At 39.4% G+C, this 22,066-nt stretch overlaps 1 protein-coding gene across 1 annotated transcript in view; it reads right to left on the reverse strand.

Annotated features, from left to right (window-relative positions):
* Positions 1-9,506: 9,506 nt before the first annotated feature.
* The window catches only part of PRMT9 (protein arginine methyltransferase 9), a 907,971-nt gene continuing 895,411 nt past the window's right edge, over positions 9,507-22,066 (reverse strand). The window contains exon 13 of the mRNA XM_044062247.1: positions 9,507-9,960. Within this exon, the coding sequence (XP_043918182.1) occupies positions 9,718-9,960 (243 nt within the window). The 3' untranslated portion in view covers positions 9,507-9,717. The remainder of the gene's footprint in view (positions 9,961-22,066) is intronic.

A 22,066-nucleotide genomic window follows, 5' to 3' on the forward strand; every position in this document is an offset into this window, starting at 1 on the left:
TTCCTCCCAAAGGTGCTGCCAGACGAGAAGGCTCTGGCAGCTGAAAAGGTAGGTCATTGGGTCTGTTTATGAAAGGACTGACCCCTGCCCTCACCTGAAGACTGTGCAGGAGAACTCCCTGTTCTAGGCCTGAAAGAGCCCTGAGCTCTGCCCCTACCACGTCTAGATCTACCCCTAGACTGGGAATCATAAGAAGGATACATCCACCCCTTAGTAGGCCAATTTCTATTAAACTTTGGAGGCTGAACCTGCAAAAAATCTTTAACAGTCTGCATAGACTTAGCCTTGTCTTCCATTTTCTTTAAGACTGTCTCAACAGGAGAACCAAACAACACATCAGATTGTAAAGGAGCATCTAAAATCCGTGATTTAACATGGTCAGATAAATTCTGATCCCTCAGCCAGGCGTGCCTGCGAAGAACTGACCCAGTGGCAGCCACCCTAGACGAGGCCTGTACAGCATCAAAACCACATTGCAAAGAATGCTTACCCACCTGTTCAGAAACATGTACTAAGTCTTGCAACTCTTTACAATCAATACCTTCCGCCAGAGCATCAACCTTAGACTTCAATTGTGAAAGGAGATAGTTTTGGTATTTTAACATGTGAAACTGGCAATTCAAAGCCCTCATAGCTAGAGTGGAAGAAGTATAAACTTTCTTTCCCCATCTATCCAAAGCCTTGGCCTCTTTGTCTGAAGGAACCGGATTCTTGACAACAGAAGCCTTAACACCTTTAGGCCCCTGACTAACAGTTTCTGGGTCTGCCCTAGGACTCTTAAAAGATACTTATGAGCTTCAGGCACCCTGTAATATCTATCCAGTTTAACAGGAGCAGGAGGCAAAGAATCAGGATTAAGAGAAGCCTCTGCAAAACATCTTCCACCACATCTAAAACAGGAGGTATAGCCAAAGGCCTATGCTGGGGTAAAAACAAAAATTCTCTAAGCCTTTTCCTGGAATCAGAGAAGTCCTGACCTTCCCACTTAAAATGCTCCCTCATAGAATGAAGAGTTTCTGAAAAAGAAAAATCCTCAGGAGGAGAAGCAGAAGGAGTAGAATCATCCACATCAGAGTCAGAATAAGGAGAATACTCCTGCAAGTCTTCAGCCGAAGACTCTGAAACATCGAAGCCTGCTCAAAACTCCCTGGCTCAGGCTCCACCCTAAGTCTCTTATCAGGAGGGCAAAGAACCCTAATCAAAGAAATCAAATCTTCTGCCATTTTAAGCATATGCTTCTTGGGCACAGTTCCAGAAGAACTAGGGGTGACACCAACTGAAGCTGAACCTGGCCTGCCTCTGGGAGAAGCCTTGGAAACAGAAGGAGAGGGCCTAGCCACCCTAGGAAGGGAGGGAGTATAGTAACCTGAGAAGCCCCTTCAGCCTGACCTGCCTCCTGAGAGGCCACATCTTGCAATAATAAAGTCTCTCCCTGGGAACCCAAAGAAACCTCCGGTGGAGCCACCGGCTCCACCGATACCTCTAAAGAACCGGCGTCCGGTACAGGCGGTTCTTCTAACCTAGGCTTAACCGCTTTGTCCTTGCGCTTCTTGAAGAAGCGGCCGGAGCATCCGGCGGCATTTTATAATTGCACCGCTTCCCAAAGACTAACCTGGCACAATCCAACCTTCTCTTTATAGTGCGTTTATTGAATCTAGCACAAGAGCGACACCCAACAACGTCGTGCTCAGGCCCTAAACAAGGAATACACAAAGTATGATAATCTCTATGCGGTATCTGTTTCCCACAAGAAATGCAATTATTGACTTTTCTGACATCCGGTAAATCACTGAGGCAAGAAAAACTAAAATATTCTAACGGGTACTTAGCCAACTTTGAACTCGGTCTGAAACTTCGAAATCGAAAAATCTCAGAACGCCAACCGGCACTTGCAAAGCTGCTTCTGCATCGGACCATGCGGCAAAAAAGACTGGGGATATGACGTCGGTCATGCGCATTTGTACCCTGACGTCCTGATGTCAGTCAAATGCGCCTTGACCGACATCAGCCTTATACTTTGATATTCGGGCCGACCGAGGACAGCGGACTAACCAAGTGTAAGGACTGCAGCAATGTGAGATGAAGAACATCTTCCACTTTTTCCCACAGTTTGCAAACACTCACTCACCAACCGTCCGGAACACGCAACAGACTAAATTAAATCCACCCAACTGGGGGGGCTGTGTCCCCCCAACTATACATACTGACTGAAGTGATGGCCAAGTGTTTGCGAACCAGGGGAAAAATTCCGTGGTTTGCTGAAGTGAATTTTGGTGGCTGGTGTTCGCTGAAGACGTATTCGATGAATACCTGACATGAAAGCTAGCTGCTCTGAGCTTAACTCTGGGCAATGCTTCAATAAATTACAGGTTACTGTCCTGGTACTAGTTTTATTGGTAAACTTAACTGGCCAGGTGCTTGAGTCTGTGCAGGGCACTGCCAACTGCAACTGCGAGGTGAGCAGCTCCATGCAAATGACCCTAATTTATAGAAGAAGAAATGAAAGTGAAATCTAACTCCTGAGCCCTCTGGCCAATAAAGCAACTACAGTTTGATTCCCCCTGAAGTGCTTCCCAGCTCTGATCTACCACAAGATGGATGACCTTGGTTCTCTTTATGAAAAAGCACAGCAAAAAGGACCCTCAAGTGCAGTGCAACAACAAACCTATTCAATAGCTAAATTGTCCCTCTAAATGGCTATTACAAGACTAAAAAAGTTCAAGTACCAAACAGTAAAGGGAAAAAGTGATTTGTAGGAAAATACACTTTAAATGATCAGAAGATTAAAAAATATAAGTAGCAATCACTTAAACAGCGAAAAGCAAGTGCAATAATACAGTATGAAAACATATCTGGACAAAGAACTTTATGGACAGAGAATAGCAAAAGGAGTGAACTCAGGTAAGCATCTCCTTTTATGACATAGAAAAGGCCTTAGAACAGTCACATGGAAATTCCTCTTGGGTGATACTATGGAAATAAAGACAAATTTGGAAAAGTTTATAGAACCAATAAATGTAATTTACACTGAGCCAGAAACAGAGATGATGGTAAACAGAGGAGTTTCCAAGGCACTAAAGTAGGTAGGGGTGCCTTCTTTCTACAGGGCTCTTCATGCTAGTCATAAAATAGCTGGGCAATTAAGTGACTAAAAAGCACAACTTGATGGAAGAACAGGAGTACAAATAAGGTTTATAATCTTTACAGATGACTACATGCTTACATCAGAGAATGCTGAGATGGCCAGAAAAGAAATAATGTCAGGTATTGTAAGATCTGAAAGTGACTCAGGGCTTATGAATAAGTTAAATGGCTGCATATTACTAACATAACCACGTATCTTCTAAGTAATTTAACATTTAAAATCCTAAAGCTTGGCTATTGTCCTCCACTTAAAAAAAAAACACCCCAAATCAGAAAACCGGTCTTAGAGGCAGCCAAGAAAACGCTCTCAAACTGGTTAAACCTAGTTTTAAACTGGCCACTGGACAAAATGTCCTGTCATACAGAGCCTCCTTCCTACAGGTGTAAAAAAATTTAACGCCATAGCTTCACTCAAGAATAAAAAGTACACATTTCCAGAAGGAAACTAAATACACTTGCTTCAGGGAGTTTTGGATGATATCTGCTGATTAGTGCAGGAGTTACTCCAATCATACTACTTGTATATATTTGTAAATATAACAAAAGTGAAAATACTAACCGACCTGTTGTATGCCTTTGCATATAAAATGCTTTTTATCTAAATGCATGCAACATTTCTTGCATAAATATGGTCTGCTACAAGATGTACTATAAAATGTTCTGCTATAATCACTACTTACTTTTATATACCTGGGTTGTGCCTTAAAATGGCTGGCAAACTAGTGCACTTACCTAGTTATGAAAAGGTAAAATAAAAAATAAAGTAACCAGACATCATTTAGGTATATCCAACTTCTCTAAGATCTGCCTAGAAGACTGGTGTTCACCTGTGGCTTAATTACATTCAAATTATAAAATTACCTGCAGCTATTGCAATAATCCTGTTATACAGCCATCTATGGTTATTGTGCATACTCTCACGCAAAATTAATTTGCAGAGTAAGAACACTGCTGACCCTCCTGTTTTCAACATTTGTTCAAAAAATCAATTTTACATTACATTTGCTTAATGGCAAAATGCGGCATTAAGCCTAAGTATTATACCCTTTAAGTTCCAGAGCATTCTACATACCCCTCCATCCCTACTGCACCCTTAACTTTTTTTTCAAATGTTCTATGCACTCTTGAATGCCTTTGTGGATTTCCTACATTCTGGATATCTATTGCATGAGTCAACAGCTCCTTCTGCGAAAACAAAATTTATTTCAGAGATCTAGTTGAGTAGTCAGCTGTGCCCACTCTTTTTTCTCTATCCAGTGTCTTCAGAATGACCCATTCTCATCTCCTGATGAGATCTTGTACATCAACATCATGTTCCCTACCTCCATAGGTTAGAACTTGAAAAGAGCTCTAGTTCTAAACTCTTCTTGCCTCTGGCCATATTCTTTCCCCTCCATCCTGGATCATTTTAATAGTTTTCCTCTAGATTCCTTCCAGCAGCCTTATGTCCTTCTTATATGACCTGCAGAACTGCAAACTGTATTCATCACATAGTCTAAGGCCTTGAAGAATAGAAACATTCCCTCTACTTGTGGAATCTATCCCCGAGTATATACTATACCATAATGTTTGCTGCTACCACTGCCTTCTCACTCTGTAACATTATTCCTGTTCAAGTGTGACCAACAGCCCTAGGTTCTTTTCTTGCTCTGCTGTCATCAGTTCCACTCCCTCTAGCCGACACTTCATACTGGGGTTGTGGTGGTCTAAGGGCAGAACTTTTGAGTTTGTCTGCACTGAACATCAACTGCCACCTTTCTGCCCACTTGTTCAGTCTTTCAAATATCCTTCATTCCAACCTATTATCTACATATCCTTATGCTGTCAATAAAGATGTTGATCATATTCCCTATACCCTCAGATGTTTCTGAGATAAACACACATTGAAAAGTACTGGTCCCTGGACAGACCCCAGTGGAACTCCACTAGTTTCCTTATTTTGTTCTATTTAGAGTGAATATAGTTTAGCAAACATTTCTGTAACAATTAAAAGCATGTAGTTCAACAGTGCTAATAAAGGATTACAAGAATACTGATCTTTCAATGCAAAGCATGTGGGAACTGGATCAAAAGTTTTACTCCTGGCCTGCACCTTTGCTTCCTCACTGCATTACCACAAAACTCAAAAACCTGGTGATGGCATTTGATACCATACATGGCTAAGGTCTTGAATAGCATACAATTTAACTGATCTAGATCTCAATCAGTTTGGTAGTGTGAAGGGCAGGTCATGTCTCTTGAATCTAGTAAACTTCTTTGAAAAGCTTACAGGGGCTGTGGACAGTGGTCAGTCTTTTCATGCTGCTCATCTTGACCTAGCCAAGGCGTTTGATACAATCATCCATGATGGCATTATTGAAAAATTAGACAAGTTTCATGTGAACCACTACATTATGTGGTGGATTGCAAACTGGCTATCCAACAGATCCCATATTGCGAAAGCTGGTGGTTCCCTCTCTGACTGTTAATTTGTAACTAGTGGGTGCCACAGGGATCATTTCTTGGCCCTCTCCTACTTCACATATGTTTGCAAATATCCAAGCCAATATCTTGAAAGTGTGGTTGACCAAATTTGTTGATGACAGCAAATTATGCACTGTTACCTGCTCATATACAGACACAAAGGGCTACAATATGCACATGCGCAATGTGTCAAAATGGTCTCAAACTAAATGAAAAAAGTGCAGTATAGTAGTGGGTGGCAGAACATATTAGAAATTGTACTCTTCTTCAGAGAGATACGGTCATAAGAAATGTGGGTACATACGTGGTTAATCTTCCCTAATTGGATCATCATGCTTTCACAGCAGGCAGGAAATCATTCTATCTGGCCCAGTTCATTTCCAATGGAATATCTTCAAGATCCAACAAAGTCATCCCACCACTGTACTCCTTCCTTGGTAGACCCATCAATGAGTACAATACCTTCTTTGGTATGAGCAAATCCCAAGCATATCCCTCAAATGGAAAGGCCCCAAAGATTTCTAACCAAGAAAAGTAAAAGTCCTAAATCCTTCAACTACCTGATAAATTAGCATAAGTCTTCTTATACTCATTAACCTACAGGTTGCTGCAAGGTGACCTGTGTCTCACTTTTCCAGCCATGACCAGTCTTATTTGACCTATTTCTTCACAAAACCAGTGGCTCTATAAACTACAACACTAAGGTCTTAAATCTACACAAATAAACAAGACTCACAGGAGAGAGAGGTTCCTATGGAATACCACTGCAAGTCAAAGTACTACTTTGGCTGCCTTTACGGCTAGGCTTGAGGACTGGATAGGTAGACACACATTTACATCAGGTTTACCATGTATGGCCTTGCTAGATTTGGGAAGTGAGGACTATTAAGTGCTTGAAAAGGGTGGCATGAACTTTTAAATTTGTCTTCTTAAAGGTGTAAATGATTAGGCATCTTATGGTCTCCGTGACTGTTTGCCTACTATGTCCCTCTGTAAACTTACATGAAGAGAAAACCTGGCTACTGATTCCTGTATAACAGTCCATGTCAAATAGAACTGGCTAAGTTTTCATAATATACAAGATATGGCTTTATAAGGCATCACAAACCCCTTCACATACAGAAATTCTTCTTGGATACCAAATTTGAAACTCATTCAAAGTCATACACTTTGAATGCTTTATTTCTCAAGAAAATATAATTGGTCTCTAAGCAGAGTGGTTAAACTGGTACCCCCCCAAAATTAGCATTAAGCATAAAGTCTAAAATGGGAAATTAGTTTTGTGCCAAACATGGAAAAATCATAGAAGACTCAAATACAACATGTAGATTAGCTTTTACTTATTTCTTTACTTTTATGTGAAGGAGACTAACTGTGTCATTTTTGTAAAGAGTTGGCAATGCAGTGAAGTATGGGGTTTGTTGTAAGAATGTGTTTTTCTTGTAAATATACCTGAGATGGCTACATATTTTACTGTACTGATTTTATCCCTGAAGCCAAAGGCAAATATCAGTCTTCTGGCCGGATCTGTGGAGTAGTCTTGCACTCACTGGCTGTTTGGAGGAAATCAAATGGTAAAGTGTAAACTGTACCATCTTCAGCTCTGTTTTGACCTATGAGATGAATGGCTGCCTCTTTCACTTTATTAGTTCATTTGATCTGAGAGAATAAGTAACTTTTTTACTTTTTTCAGCACTTATGGTCTATGAGCTTACTACCTGTGCCTATAACTATTTAAGTTAATTATTACAGATATGTTTTGATGTATGACAGGCCCTTGAAAAGACTACCAAGAATTGTTCTTGTTAGAAACAGATTCCTCTATTTTGCATAAGACAAGATTTTATGTTGACACCTGTGACCACTTTAAGGCATTCAATAAATAATATATATATATATATATATATATATATATATATATATATATATATATATATTACTGAGCTGTGCAAGGATTCTTTGGGCTTTTGCAGGGTATGAGAAGATTTTGGCATTTAACCTATGGTACATCTACTTTTACTTTGGAGGAGAACTCTCTCTAAAAACTAGACGTTCCTCATTTTTCTCTCCTCAGAACAGGGGAAAATGCCAGTAGTCTGTCTAGTGTCACTAAAAGTAAAGGAAAATAGCAAAAGCCCAAGCAATTCCTTTCATAAAAAGACAATGGCACTTAAGTGGGAAAAATGACTGAGACCTTAGTGACTTTTGCAGTGATACTGCCCAGACCTTTTTCCCCTTAGGACTTGGAGAATATGAATTTCTCATCTCCCACAAAGAATATTTTAATAAGGTTTTCCCATAAACTAGGGCAGTACCAAAGTGTTTCTTTAATCGCATAGACATTTTACACAATTTTATCAATTTCTGAACAATTTGTTTCTGCTCGTGGCAAGAAATTTTTTTTATAACAAGCCAATTCTTAACCACAAAGTGCTTAAACAGCTCAGCCATGATCCGTCTAATGATAACAAGTATTCAAGGTATTGCCCACTTGGGATTTAACCAAGTGGGAAGTGAAACTGATATTCTTTAAAACCATGAATATTTAGTTCCATTTTTTAAACACTTAAGATAATCCCAGAAGATATGTTTTATGTCCACTGGATCAGTAACAGAGACTAGAACCATGAGAGAAGTAAGTTTAACTGAAGTAACGTAACTGCTGAATGTCAACTCCATGAAACTTCAACTAGGAAAAAAGTAAGATGATTGAAGCTTCAACTTGATAAAATGCACAAAAAAACATTTTTTTGCATTGGGGCAATACTCTGCACTCTCCATGTGATTGGCTTTATTCTCACATCCACTTACTTGTACACACTAACCTCATTGTCACACAACCATAGAGAAAGCAGAAAATCACAAAAAAAGGAAACAATGCCAGCATGCAAACAGAAATTGCACTGTCAGTGATTTCATCTAGAGAACAGCAATTGGAAACTTCAGCACTCTGGAGCTGGACAACAAGTTTGAAAACTCATCTGCCTTACATTCCACAACCACTAATGTACTGTTTTAACCTCCCAAATTACTGGCAACATGATGACTCAGTGGTTCAAATATCTGTCCCACAATTCTATGGTCCAGGGTTCATCCCTGATCTTCTGTAACTGTTCATGTGGAGTATGCATGTTCTTTTCATGGTCTGCGCGTTTTCGTATTCCAATTTCCTTCCACTTACCAAAGACGATCTAATTATACAGCTACTGTGAAGTGCTCATATATTGCATTAGAGAAATAACTAGGTCATCTGCCCCAGCCCCCAATCAAAAGCTGAGGACCAAAAAAAAAAAAAAAGTCTTCCACTCTAATCTGTAACTGTAGTGTAGCAAGCCTGTTAGTGAAGTGCTGAGCTCTATGACACAATATTGGCATTCATTAAAGAAAACACAATATAGCCAGTGGCTTCTTATATGAATGTTAGTACTACACTTGCTCCTTTTCATCAACTGCTGATTTCACCCCTTAACAACCTACACCTGGAGAAACCACCCCTTTAGTTCACCCTAGTTATAGATCTGTATTGCATTTAGCCTTGCAACCTGGGTCATGACTAAAAAGGATCCTCAACCTGTATCTCTTATTCAGTTAGCAAATGCATTAACAAGCAAAAAATGTACTTTGAGTACTGGCCTAGACTTTTATAACTTCAAAACCAAAAACAAAACCTTTGCATATGATGCTGGCTGCATCGGCATCCAACATTTCCTACTAAATTCAAAAGTAAGATAGAAAACTGCACCTCTACCTGAAATCAATACCCACCTGAGCACTACTGAAGGTATCAGCCAGCTGTAGGGTGTAGCAGCAGCTCTGCATTGCTCTTACATATTACTGTACATTTACAATCTTTACATTCAAATTTAATTTGTAACTATATTTTTCAAGTGACAAGTCAATCGAAAATCATTCTTTATTTGTACTGAATTATTTTTATATAGTACAAAATGTTAATAAAGAATGCCATGCCATACATATCAAACATAAAAAGAACTAACTTAAAACCATATTTACTAATTTTGATTATGATTCAGCAATACATTTCTGGAAAATGAAAAATAAAACAGTAAAGCAAAATCCTGAAATGCCTTCTCTTCCATTTTGGGTGGACTATTTGTTGTCTTCATTGTTATTAGTTAGCATTTTGACTGTTGCACTGAAGTTACTTTTCTCATACTGAATGTCAAGAACAAGTTCATCTCCTGTCTGAACCTGTATTGCTTTGTCTAACACAACAGCAGCCTGTTTCCAGTGTGAGGGTTTACTAAAGGTACAGATGCTGACTTCTTCATCAAGAAAGATTTCATACCAAAATGGAATGGCAGTCACTTGTCCAGGACTACAAACCGGGACCTAGAAACGAAAAATAAGAGATAGCTACTTTATTATCTGTAAACTCTGTCTGGTGCCCCCCACCAAAAAAAGTTGAGTCATTCTGTCACCTTGTTACTAGTAGGACACATTCTACAGCTAACAAACAACCCTAAAATTCATGTCCTACTGGTATTTTTTTTTCTAATGAGTGGAGTTCACAAACCTCACTTTGGCAAGAGTAATCATACCTCTCAACCTCTTAGAGCAACAAATCTGGCAAAGCCATAAATAATGGGGGGGGGGGTCAAAGGACCAAAAATATGTACATTTTTTAAATATTGCTCTTACAAACTTAGAAGGTTGATAGAATAACAGGTTTTGCATTAGCATGAATTTTCTGAGAGGTATGAAGTCTGAAACTCAAATGCCTGTCATTATTTTCTGATTTAATCCTCAAAGATTTTCCGGTGATTTGCCAGAAAAACACAACTTTATGAGAAACAGACCAAAACCATGAGTCAAAAATCTGTACAGTTGAGACATGTGAGAAAGATGGGAAAGATTCATTTCCAATGCGAGAACTGTATAAACAAGTGGTTGGTTTGCTGCCTACTGCTTTTATCCACAAGATGACAGCTTTCTTCATCATGTTTTAAGAAGGTGCAGATAGGCAACGTTACGTTATCAAAAGTGCATCCTTGTTTAGTATCAGATTACATTTTCTATATGTATCCTATGACCCAAGCCATGTACAAAATTTCCATGCAAAATATTACTTATTTACTTACTTTACATTTGTTTTTAAATACCTTGATTATTAGATCATCACCTTCCAAACAATAACAGAAGTTTGTATACATCGATAGAAAACAAATCATAGTAACAGTTTCCAATATTTTTTCATATGGTATACATTATTTAACAATTTCCATTCATTCCAAAATTAAATAAATTGCTCAATACCCATCTTTCCTTAAACCTCACTCCTCCTGAACATTATTCTGCATTCATTGTTCCCACAAAATATAATTTATTTCTGTGAAACCTGCTGCTTCTCTTTTCTAAAGATCCAACCTCCAGTTCTTTTATCTCTTTTACAATACTAAATACTTTAGTTACATATGGTTCAAATTTTGATTTGCTTTTTCCAGTAACTAAGAAATTATTAGTGAAGTACATGGAGAATGGGGCACTTTCTATAAGCTACTTTTAGGGGAGGGCCTTACTAAGAACAATAAAAATGGGGGTCCTTTTGGTGGTTGTCAATATTGAAAATATGATAATACATGTGCTTTACAATTTAATTATAATACTAATAGAGTAAACAAAGCACTGGAAAAGAATTGGAATATCTTTAAAACCAATAATGAGATATTCAAAAGAGTGGGTGAAAGACCTATGTTTGTTAATAAAGCTGGTATGAATTAAAAAAAAAGTTATCTGAAATTAAATTGGAAGGGACAAGTATGTTTTGTTTAGGAACCAGAGCATGTGGTATGTGTGCACAATGCCCCCACATTATTAAGACAGACAGTATAGTTCTGTATAATAATTTGAAGAGTAAAGTATTTTTTAGGAAGGGAAATTGTAGCACTACATGAGTAATATATTTAGCAGTCTGTACGACATGCAACTATTTTTATGTGGGCAAAACAGAACATATGCTAAAAAAAGAGAATCTATGAACATAAAGATGATATAAAAATAAGAAACTAACCAGTGCAGTGTACAAGCATTCTCTTTCCTGTATGGGGTTTGTAAAATTCATGTTTGGGATCCTGAATATAATCAGGGTGAATCCCAGAGGGGGTGACTGGAAAAATCTTTTAAAGAAAAAAGAAACACAATGGCAGCTTAAATTAGCTGCAATGTTCCCACCTGGCTTAAATGACACTATATCCATTGTTCCTATGTTAATGGAGAAAGCAAATAAGTTATACGTTTTTAGGAAAAAGTTTGGTAAATAATGGAATTTTTATTTATGATTATAATATTTAGGGTCAAGGTATTGTATTGTATTGCACTTATTTTATTTATGATGTCATTGAGGAAGCATATTTAAATGGGGAAGTTAATGTATTAGTTTGTAATCTGATGAAGTCTCTATAAAGAGATGAAAGTGCTAAATACTATTAAAATATTTGGTGAACATTTCTGCAAGACATATAGTGGTGTTTCAGATAGTTTTTTTATTATTTTTTTGATTAGTGATTTCAGTCCAAGTACTTTGTAGGGAATTTTTTAAATTTCCTACATATTACAACCCCCCCCCCCCAAAAAAAAAAAAAAAAAACACACACACACTCCTTCTTACCTCTATTTTCACATCACAACTCCAGCATTTGCTGCCTACCAGAAGAAAAATCTTCCGCAGTCTACCTGGGTTATAAAAATACCTATCAAACACTTCATGCAAAAATAGTAAACCTTCTAGACTTGGCTGCACACTTAAGCATCTTGCAGCTTTTTTTTCATTATTTCCTTTTAAAACCACATTTCCATTCTCTTTTTACAATCTTTTCTAACCTTCTCGATTGATTCCTATAGTTATCCTGCTACATTTTAAAAGCAGCTGAACTAAAAATTCTAACAGAAATGGTCTTTCACTTAGCACTTCCATATACCTTTCTGTTTGCTTACACCCAATTATCATCCCTGATAGGGAAGGCAGTCTTTTCACCTGCAGTTCAAACTTCTTAGCTTCATCTTCCTCTACCACAGTCCTCTCCTGAGTTACTTGCTCCCAGTATTTTGGTTCCTCTGTTAATTTCTTCCAAAAACTTCTTCCCCAACTTATGTTTCTGCACCACTATTTGCCATCACCCCTACTGGCAACATCTCTTTTCCCCATGCCTCTGCTACTTTATAAATACAATAGTCTGTATGGTCATTGTTATTCTCCTTGAGGACTTGCATCCAAAACCTTAGGCTCTCTTTATTACTCGAACTACCCTCCCATTTCATCATCATCCTTTTCCACTTTGACTTATAACCTTCTGCTTGAGTTAGCTACATGAGCCACCACACAACTCTATAAAGCACCCCTTCAAATCAGGCAACCCTATACTACCTCGTATTATTAAGAGAATCAACTTATTCCATTTAATTCTTTCCCTCTTACCCTATCAAACTCTTCATTAACTATCATTCACAGCTTTTCCTCTGGCTGATAAAATATGACAGACCTGTATATAGGAATAAAGGGAAAATAAATATTTTCACTGCTCATTCTTACTATCCATATCCATAAATAAGAGCTTCCAGGTTCTCATTTTGTGTATTATCTTTTACTTAATCTCTTTCCACATAATGTATTGGCCATCCTAACAAAATCCTTTTTTTAATCCATACACCTAAATGCTTCATCTTATCATGTCTTTGTAAGTATGGATAAGACAGAACCAACTTATTTCTGGGTAACATAATCTATCACTGGTCTATGTCAGAAGATCAAAAGTTCAAAAGACTGAAAATCAAAATATCGAAAAAATTTTTAATGGAAGGGGCAAGCCCCCTGCATCCCTTATGTGGGGGACTGTACTCCCCACACCCCCTGTTAATTATATATACCAAATCCCAGATCACACAACAGTGGAAGAGGGCCAAATGTCATTTTCAGTATTTTGAGTTTTAGATATTTTGATTTTCAGTCTTTTGAATGTTCGATCTTCTGAAGGGGAAGAATATAAAGGTATAAAGACTATAAGTTCTGAGACTATATGGTATAAAGGCTATACCACTATAGTTTTTGTTTTATCATTGTTTAGTTTATATCCTGAAAATACTTGAAATTGTCTCAAAATGTTCCAGATTTATCAAATAAAAAATAAAATTTGGAAATAAAGTGAACTTTTCTTGGTTAACATACTAGGTTGTTCTTCTTTCGGCTTTTCCCAGTTAGGGGTTGCCACAGCGGAATCTTGGTCTGCTAATGATTGGCAGTTGATTTTTACGGTGCCGAGGTGCCAGCCCAACACCCAACCTTCAACAAGGCACGCCCATTCACACATATCTTTCGAACGCCACTCGACCTCGGGGAGGACATGCAGACTCCACACAGAAGGTGCTCCAGCCGAGAATCGAACGGGAGATACTGAATTTTTCAGTGATTTTATCCTTACATTTGCAAGTCCCTGTATGGTCCCTCTGTTCAAACACAGTTTGTCAGACAGCAACCATCCCACCTTAATTCTTCCATACAACCCTATTTCTCTATCTGGGAATACAAACACTATCAACCATTGCCCTATTCATAAAATCCCAGCTGACTCTAGTGAATGTTTTCCCTGCATCAAGGCCTACCAACAATAGAGGAGTGTTTTTACATTCTGCTTCCCTCTGGATCATCACTGTTCTATTGATGCAATCAAATGGTTGCTATCCCTCCACAAATGCACACTGATACATAGCTATTAATTTTGTCAACAGTTTTGCCATTCTCTAAGCTAGTACAGACAAACACTCTATAATAACACTTTAAAATTGAAATTATTTTATATAAAACCAGATCTGAAGGGTTTTTACTCTCTTTGCTCAGTACAACTACAACTTTCTTCCAAGAAGATGGTACTCCCCCTTTAGAAATACTGTTAAACAAATCCCTCCAAGAACTTTATCACTTTCTTCCCTCTTAACTTCCAAACTTCTACAGGAATATTACCTGTGCCTGAAGACTTCCCTGCTGATTTTACATCACCATTTTTGTTGAGCGTCATCTTCTCCTAACTAATAACATCTATTTCAGTTTCGTATTTTCTTGGTTTCCTACTTCCTCTGCTTTATACAAATTTTCATAACATTTCAGACATATCTCTAATAACTCTGTAGGATCTCTGCTTCCTAAGTTTGGCTACAACTCATTCTAGTTGCTGTTCCCAAAGTTGTGCTAAATGTTTTAGTGTTCTAGAGTTGTCACCCAAGAACTCCTTAATAGAAACCTTTCTAAACTTATGTGTATTATCCAAATGCTCCCTTACATTCCTTTTAGCACTTTGTAATTACTTCTCTTCTTGGTTTACTGTCACAATCTTGAAAATCATAACCCTGACACCATAATTTTAAAAGACCAAAATACTGAAGACCACAATATCAAACTCCTGCCCCGCCCCCCACAGGACCCATGTTAGCACTCATTCATAGGTTCACACCACAATGAGACTTATGTTAGCACTCGTTCCTGGGTTCACACCAGTAGGGGAAGTCAGTTCTACATCAAATGACAGTCCTACATGTGGTACTGGTTAATACTCGGCTAAAAAGGACTTCCTTAGCTTGCAGTGGGCTAGCTTACTAAACTGCAGCCTGAAGCTAAAACAATCACAGTCACAGCACAGCAACAAGGTGAGTTTTGGTTTTTCAACTCTAAATTTTTCAGTCTGGTGTTAAATCACAAAGAATGGTGAAATGGCATAACAAATCTTTCCTTCCAAAGGATGGACAATGCATTCACAATCAACTTTCCCTTATCTTGCTAGTCTGAAGAAAAAAGTGAGAACCACATTCACCAAAGTGGCTAAGATCCCAACCTGCTGCCTCAGTGCCAAGAGACTTTGATCAAACACAAATCCTAAATTCTCAGCTGCAGAAAATGATTAGGAAAGTTGCTGATACTTCTCCAAGGATATGAACATCTGTAAAGGTTATTCTTTTGTTTATGGTCCATGCTCAATCACTCATAACCACTCTGCATGTTTACATATCACACACGACTGGCTATCTGACCTGAGCAGCAAGGGCTTCTTCCAGAGCCTATAATCAAGAAACACAAGCCCACAGCTCAATCTAACTAATATGGAGTGGAGGATGGGGGGGGGGGTCCACTTCCCCTGGACCATGCAGAAACAAATGTGAGCCCCTCATACTGTTAGGGAAGCATCAGTCATCAGGATTTAATCAGATTTTGCTACAGTGTGGGAGTACTGAACGTAATGGCAACTGTCCATCAATACAAAGCCAGGCACAAAAGGTACAATATCACAAGAAGATCCATTAGTCTATGGTTCTGCATGCACTACAATGTCAACATCCTCAGAATGCAAATGGAATCATGCTCATGAAGACAGAAGCCACTATAAGGCCCAATTGAAAACAGAAGGGTCTGAGCCTAGGCTCTTCAATTCAAACTCACCCAAGAGGCCAATACCACATTCTCCTTGGCCCCTTTGTGGGCAGGAATCATCAATATCACAGAGTGGTTCTGTTTCAATAAAAACAGCCTTCTGAATCAGGTTCTGAATGTTTTTCTCCTACTTTATGAAACCCTTCTGCTGGCTCCACTGGAACATAGGGATAAAGCCCTGACTACCACCCTGGTGACCCAAGGTCCTTTAGTGGCTCACTGCTGTGGTTTATGCTGGGGAAGGACAGAAATGCTGATGACACTTTACCTTTTTCAACTCACTTCTGGGTGGGGGACATGCACAGTCTCTGAGGCAGAACCAATGGCTTAAAAAGAGGATCATATGGAGGTCACTGACTTCTTGGGGGTGGGGGAGGACTGGCCAACTGATCACATCACACAGATGTGAGGCAGTACATTACAATGGCCTACAACACACCAACCCCTTACATGTTAATGAGGAAATACAGGCGGAGTTAGGGCTTAAATCAAAACTCTAGATCTCCTAGAAATGAGAGCACTGCTTCTTGTATGCTCAACTCCCACCTCAGGGAACAAGTGAGGTATAGGGCTCTCACCTGGAGGAGTAAACGGTCAAGAGTGAGGTAATGGGGAGAGGAACTTGATGGTCATAGAGCAAAACAAAACTTCATGAATGCCCAAGATTTGCAATTAAGGGAGCACCAAAGCCAAGGGTCCAATGAGGAAGGCCCTCAACTGGAGCTAGCCACCCATGTAAGGGAAGGCATGGTAATCTTACTCCTGCAAGGACTATGCCCTAATAGTGAGAACCTTGGCAAATGCATTCAGTTGCAGAAAACAGACCAAATGGCAGCACTCTGGTCTAGACCTAAACACAGTGAAATGAAGGAAAGGAACCTTCTGTGTAGACTTCCGATGATGCTGTGCCAGAAAACATATCCAGCAACATCATACAGGATCCTTTTGACAGCAGCGGCATGACCCCCTGAGGAGTAAGTATATAAAACATGGCATACTGGATGTGCTTTCCCGAAATCACTGATGTTAAAGACCACAAGGAAGTCTCCCATCTTCTCTGGAAATAGAAAGATGGAAAATAACCCTAGGTCTCTTCCTGAAGGTGAGAGAGGCTGCTCGAGAAAGGTCTTGGCCTATTTCAATAACCCTGCAGAGCTAAGTTTGGTCAGTCAGCAGACCCATTTTAGTGAAGGATGTAAAAACTCAGGATATGGCTCATATTTAGAATGCCAAAATACCCTGTAACAGATCTGTAAGTTAGGTTGAACTGAAAGAACTACAGGTACTAGTACACACAGACAAGACTGTGAATGCTGAACTGACAGGATCACCCTTGTAAAAGTATCACTGCCAGTCTGACAGTGTCACCTTTGTAAAGGACTTGACACAGTTGGGGGGAAATAATGCCAGACCCATTATTGGACTTTTATTTGACAAAGGAGCTTCTTCCTTTTAGAAAAGTGGAGTAGACTGGAAGAAAAAGAAAGGCAAAGAGTGCACTGACAGACTATCCACAGTATTCAACACACATTTCCTTCCTTGAAAGCTCCTCAAAAAGGTCCAGAGAGATCTAATTACCAAGGACTTCTCTCCAGAAAGGAGCACCCAGGAAGGTCCACATGAGAAGGAAAGCCCAAACTGCAGTTTCCTGTTCAAGCTCATACGTGACACAGAAATATCTGTCACTTCCTTAGTGCCTGATACACCAAGGAAGACTGGAAACTGGAGAGGTTAGACAAGCAGTTGAAGCACTAAAGTCCCATATGGAACAGGATAACTCCCTCTTACTCTCCTTTTCAGTTGATAAAGTCAAAAGGTGTTATGATCTCTGGAACGTATGCCGAAATGAAAAGATCATGCAGAAGTCAATCTTAGGATGTTTTGATAATATCACTCTCTATTCTGATGGGGATTTATATAGGGAACTGGCCTTTTGGCAGCACACCTTTGATGCTTCCAGGCTGCAAGATGGCATATATGAGAATAAGCTCTACAGCAATGATATACTAGGGCTCTTTATTCTTCATTCCACTATGGCTATTGAGTTGCTTTTGGGAAGTAAGGTAAAGAAGCTAAAGGCCAAATCATGGAGGATTTAATTTACTTTTATTTATTTTACAGTTTGTTTACCAGGATAGTCCACTGGGCTGAAAGAGCCTGTTTTCAATGGAGTCCTAGGGGGAAAAGCTCCAACAAGGTTAAACAAGTGATAAAGTAATTAGACAAACACACCCACAAAATGTTACAAAGTGTATAAAATTTGTAGTATACATTGAAATAAGAGCTGCACTAACAAAATAAATAATAGTATAAAATGCTTTTACAAGGCAAGGGCAATCAAATGTACTATCTATATATATATATATATATATATATATATATATATATATATATATATATATATAAATTCTACACAAGTGAACTTCTCAAGTCAGATTACAAAAGAAACAAGAAACAGAGAAGAGGGAAATTAATGACTAATAGGTAGAGTGAAGATATAGGTATAGAAAGAGGAAGTAAGGAGCGCAGATGTAGGTGGAAAATTAGGTAGGAAACTAGACAGTGGGGATAAGAGTTGTGGAAATTGAAAAAGAGAGGTAGGCAGGGTGTGGAGAAGTAGAGGAGAGGGATCAGAGTTATTAGAAATTAGAGAAGAGAGATAGGTAGGATACGGTTAAGCAGATGAGAGTCTAGAGGGGTGGGAGCAGGAGCATTCCCAGAGGGATGAAAGGTGGGAATGGAGCAAGGTTTTGAAGGTGGAGTGGTTGTTGGTGGTACGGATTTGTGGAAGGAAGGAAGGAAATTCCAGAGTCGGGATAGAGAAAAGGACAAAAAGAATTTCCCTGGAATTCGAGCAGGTTTGTGTACGAGCAGATTCTGATTGTTTGATCCGAGTAGTCTATCAGGTTGATGCAACTGGAGGGAGGAGTCAAGGGAAGAGAAAGGGTTTAAAGATGAGTTTATGTGCATAAGAAAGTTGGATGAAGGAGAGATGATGGGTAATTCAAGCAAATTTAGTTTGCAAAGGGCATTACAGTGGTGATTGGTGGATTTGGCACCAGTGACAAACTTTGAGATTTTGTTATAGCAGGAAGCTAGTTTAGTCTTTAGACCAGATTGGAGAATAGTAAGGAGGGGGGGCACCATACAAGAGGGAGGGTATGAGGTAGGCGGTAGAAAGGATATGTTTGGTTGAGGGAGTAAGGAAGAGGTTGTGACTGTAGAGTAAGCCTAGTTTTTGGTGGGTTTTCTTTATATTTGTTTGGAGATGCATGTCAAATTTAAGCTGTTCGTCAATAGTGACACCTAGTAGCTTTGCATGGGATACGATTTCTATAGGGGTCCTGTTTTGGCTAGTTATGGAGAAAAAGTTCTTGTTAATTTTACTATACTTTGAGGGGATGAGTATCATCATTTTGGATTTGGAAGCATGATGATTTTTAACATCCAGTTCTCTGTTAATAGGAAGGCTTCTAGGGTTAGTTTCTGTAGTAAGGGGGGGATTTCAGCAGAGCAAATTATCGTACAGTCATCTGCATTTTGGATGAGCTTGGCATTAGGAATACACTGGTGGAAGTAATTTATAAATATATTAAATAGCAGAGGGCCTAATATGGACCTATGTGGTACTCCTGTGAGGGTGTTAAGGAAAGGGGAAGTACAGTTTTTCCACTTGACCGATTGCTGCCTATTGGAGAGGTAACTGGAAAATCAGTTGATAGAGGAGGTGGATATGTAAAGATGAGAGAGTTCAGACAAGAGGAGGTGGTGTGAAATTGTATTGAATACCTTGGATAAATCGAATAGGAGGGTAGATACAATACTGCCGGAGTCACGTGCGGAATTGACAGTTTCGAGGAAGGAGAATAGAGCAGTGGTGGTGCTGTGTCTAGGCCTGAAACCGTGTTTTGTGGGGGTAAGCAGATGGTTATCAAGTAGTTAGGGTAGTAGTTGTAGATGAATGCATTTTTCTAAGATTTTTGAGATGGGGAGAGACTGGCAATTGGCCGGAAGTTAGAGATTTCAGTATTGTTTCCTCCTTTATGAAGGGGGATGATAAAGGCTTTCTTCCAGAGTATTGGTATATAGGATTCTTGGATTGACCGGTTTATTAGGATGGAGACGGGGAAGGCTGTGTTGTTGGCAGTTAGCTTAAGGAAGTTAGATGGAAGGTCATCAGGGACATTTGAACATGGCTTCATATTATGCAGGAGTTTTTTTTATGGTAGAGATAGGAACAGGTTGGAGAGTGAAAGAATGGAGTTGAGACTTTTTTGCTCGTGGAGGGTGAATTAGGAGAAATAGGAGACTGTGGGCTACGTATATTATTTGTAAAAGATGAAGTGAGTTTAGCTATAGAGTCGATGAAAAAGGAGTTAAACTGGGTAGCTAAGGAGAGGTCAGGGCATGGGTTTACTTTTTACTAGGATGGAGGAGGGTACAGATGCTATTCCACAACTTTTTAGGGTTAGTTTTGTGGTTTTGCAGTAAAAGAGTAATAGGATTTTCAGTCACAGGCTAAACGTTGTTTCACTTTTTTCTGAAGTTGCTTATAGTCAGGGAGGAAAAAGGTTTGTGTTTTTGGTAGTTTTTCCATGCTTTGTCCCAGACGTGGATGAAGGTCATAGTCTCTTTGGTTAACCTGGGGGCTGTACTGTATTTAATTCTTTTAGTTCTAATGGGAGCAAAGCTATTTAACAGGTTGATGAAAGTAGTATTGAAGTAAATCACTGCGTCATCCAAAGGGTGTGATTTTAGAGGAGCCCAGTTAATATGTTTTAGTGAGTCACAGAAGGACTGAGGGTTGAAGTTTTTAAGAGAGTGAGTGGAAATATAGTTATGAGACAGGTATAAAGAGGTAGGTGAGCGACGAACGAAGGCAGGGAGGTGATTACTAAGAGAGTCAGGTAGGGTAGCCTTATTAGAGATAGTATGGGGATGAGAGACTAGTATCCAGTCCAGGGTGGTTCCAGAGGAGCTGTCTTTAGACGGTCTAGTAGGTGAGTTGATTAGCTGGGAAAAGTTATAGAGGTTTAGATTGTGTGAGGTAGTGGGGGACTGAATGGTGGCCCAATTTACATTAATGTCACCTAGAAAAAGAAGTTATGTATTCACTATAACGTTCCATGTGAGTTGTTTATCTCGCCTTTATTCTCACTGATGGGTTTGGAGCCGATCCTCGGCTCCGACATGGCCGATAGCAAAGCTCAAGGTTTGCCAGTAGCTCAAGACCAAGCCCCTTATCCCATGATTCACTGTTGGAATTACCTCAGATCTTGTTTGCTGTGTGTATATATACCCCTGTAAGGGGTGCACGCCCCAAGAAGGAAGAAGAAGTATTGAACAACCAGGATGATACTAGCCTCTAGGGCAACTGTCAGCCAGGAGGGGAATGGAGGGAGGGACATGAGAATAAAGGCGAGATAAACTCACATGGAATGTTATGGTGAGTACATAACTTCTTTATGTGAAGTTGTTAAATCTCGCCATTTATTCTCACTGATGGGTAGCGTCCCTAGCTTCTGAAATCCTGGGTGGCTCACAGGAGTACATTTTTAGGACCGTAGAACCAAAAGAAGACCTGTCCCTGGAAGCCTTATCTACTTTGTAATGAGTGATAAAGGTATGAGGCTTAGACCAAGTGGCTGCAGCACAAATGTTATCAAGGGGCAATTTAGCTTGAAAAGCAGAAGACGTAGAAACGGCTCTGGTTGAATGAGCCTTTGCTTTGTGTGGCAAATAAGAAGTTATGTTCTTACCATAACGTTCCATGTGAATTGTTCATCTCGCCTTTGTTCTTACACACAGGTTCGGAGCCGATCTTCGGCTCCGAGTCGGACGCATCATCAGCTCCGCATCTTCGAGAAAGCTCGAGGCACAGTAATATCCCATGATCCTCAGGTGCTAATCCTCAGATCTAGTTTGCTATACCAGAAGAATCCCTTTAGAACTGTGTCTTGAACACTTAGAAACAAACACTACCCACTGTATGGAACCCTACCCTCAATACAGGAGAAAAGATGCCAT

Source organism: Protopterus annectens, chromosome 2.part1 (genome assembly GCF_019279795.1).
Source record: "Protopterus annectens isolate FY-2018-M chromosome 2.part1, PAN1.0, whole genome shotgun sequence".
Lineage (NCBI taxonomy): Eukaryota > Metazoa > Chordata > Ceratodontiformes > Protopteridae > Protopterus > Protopterus annectens.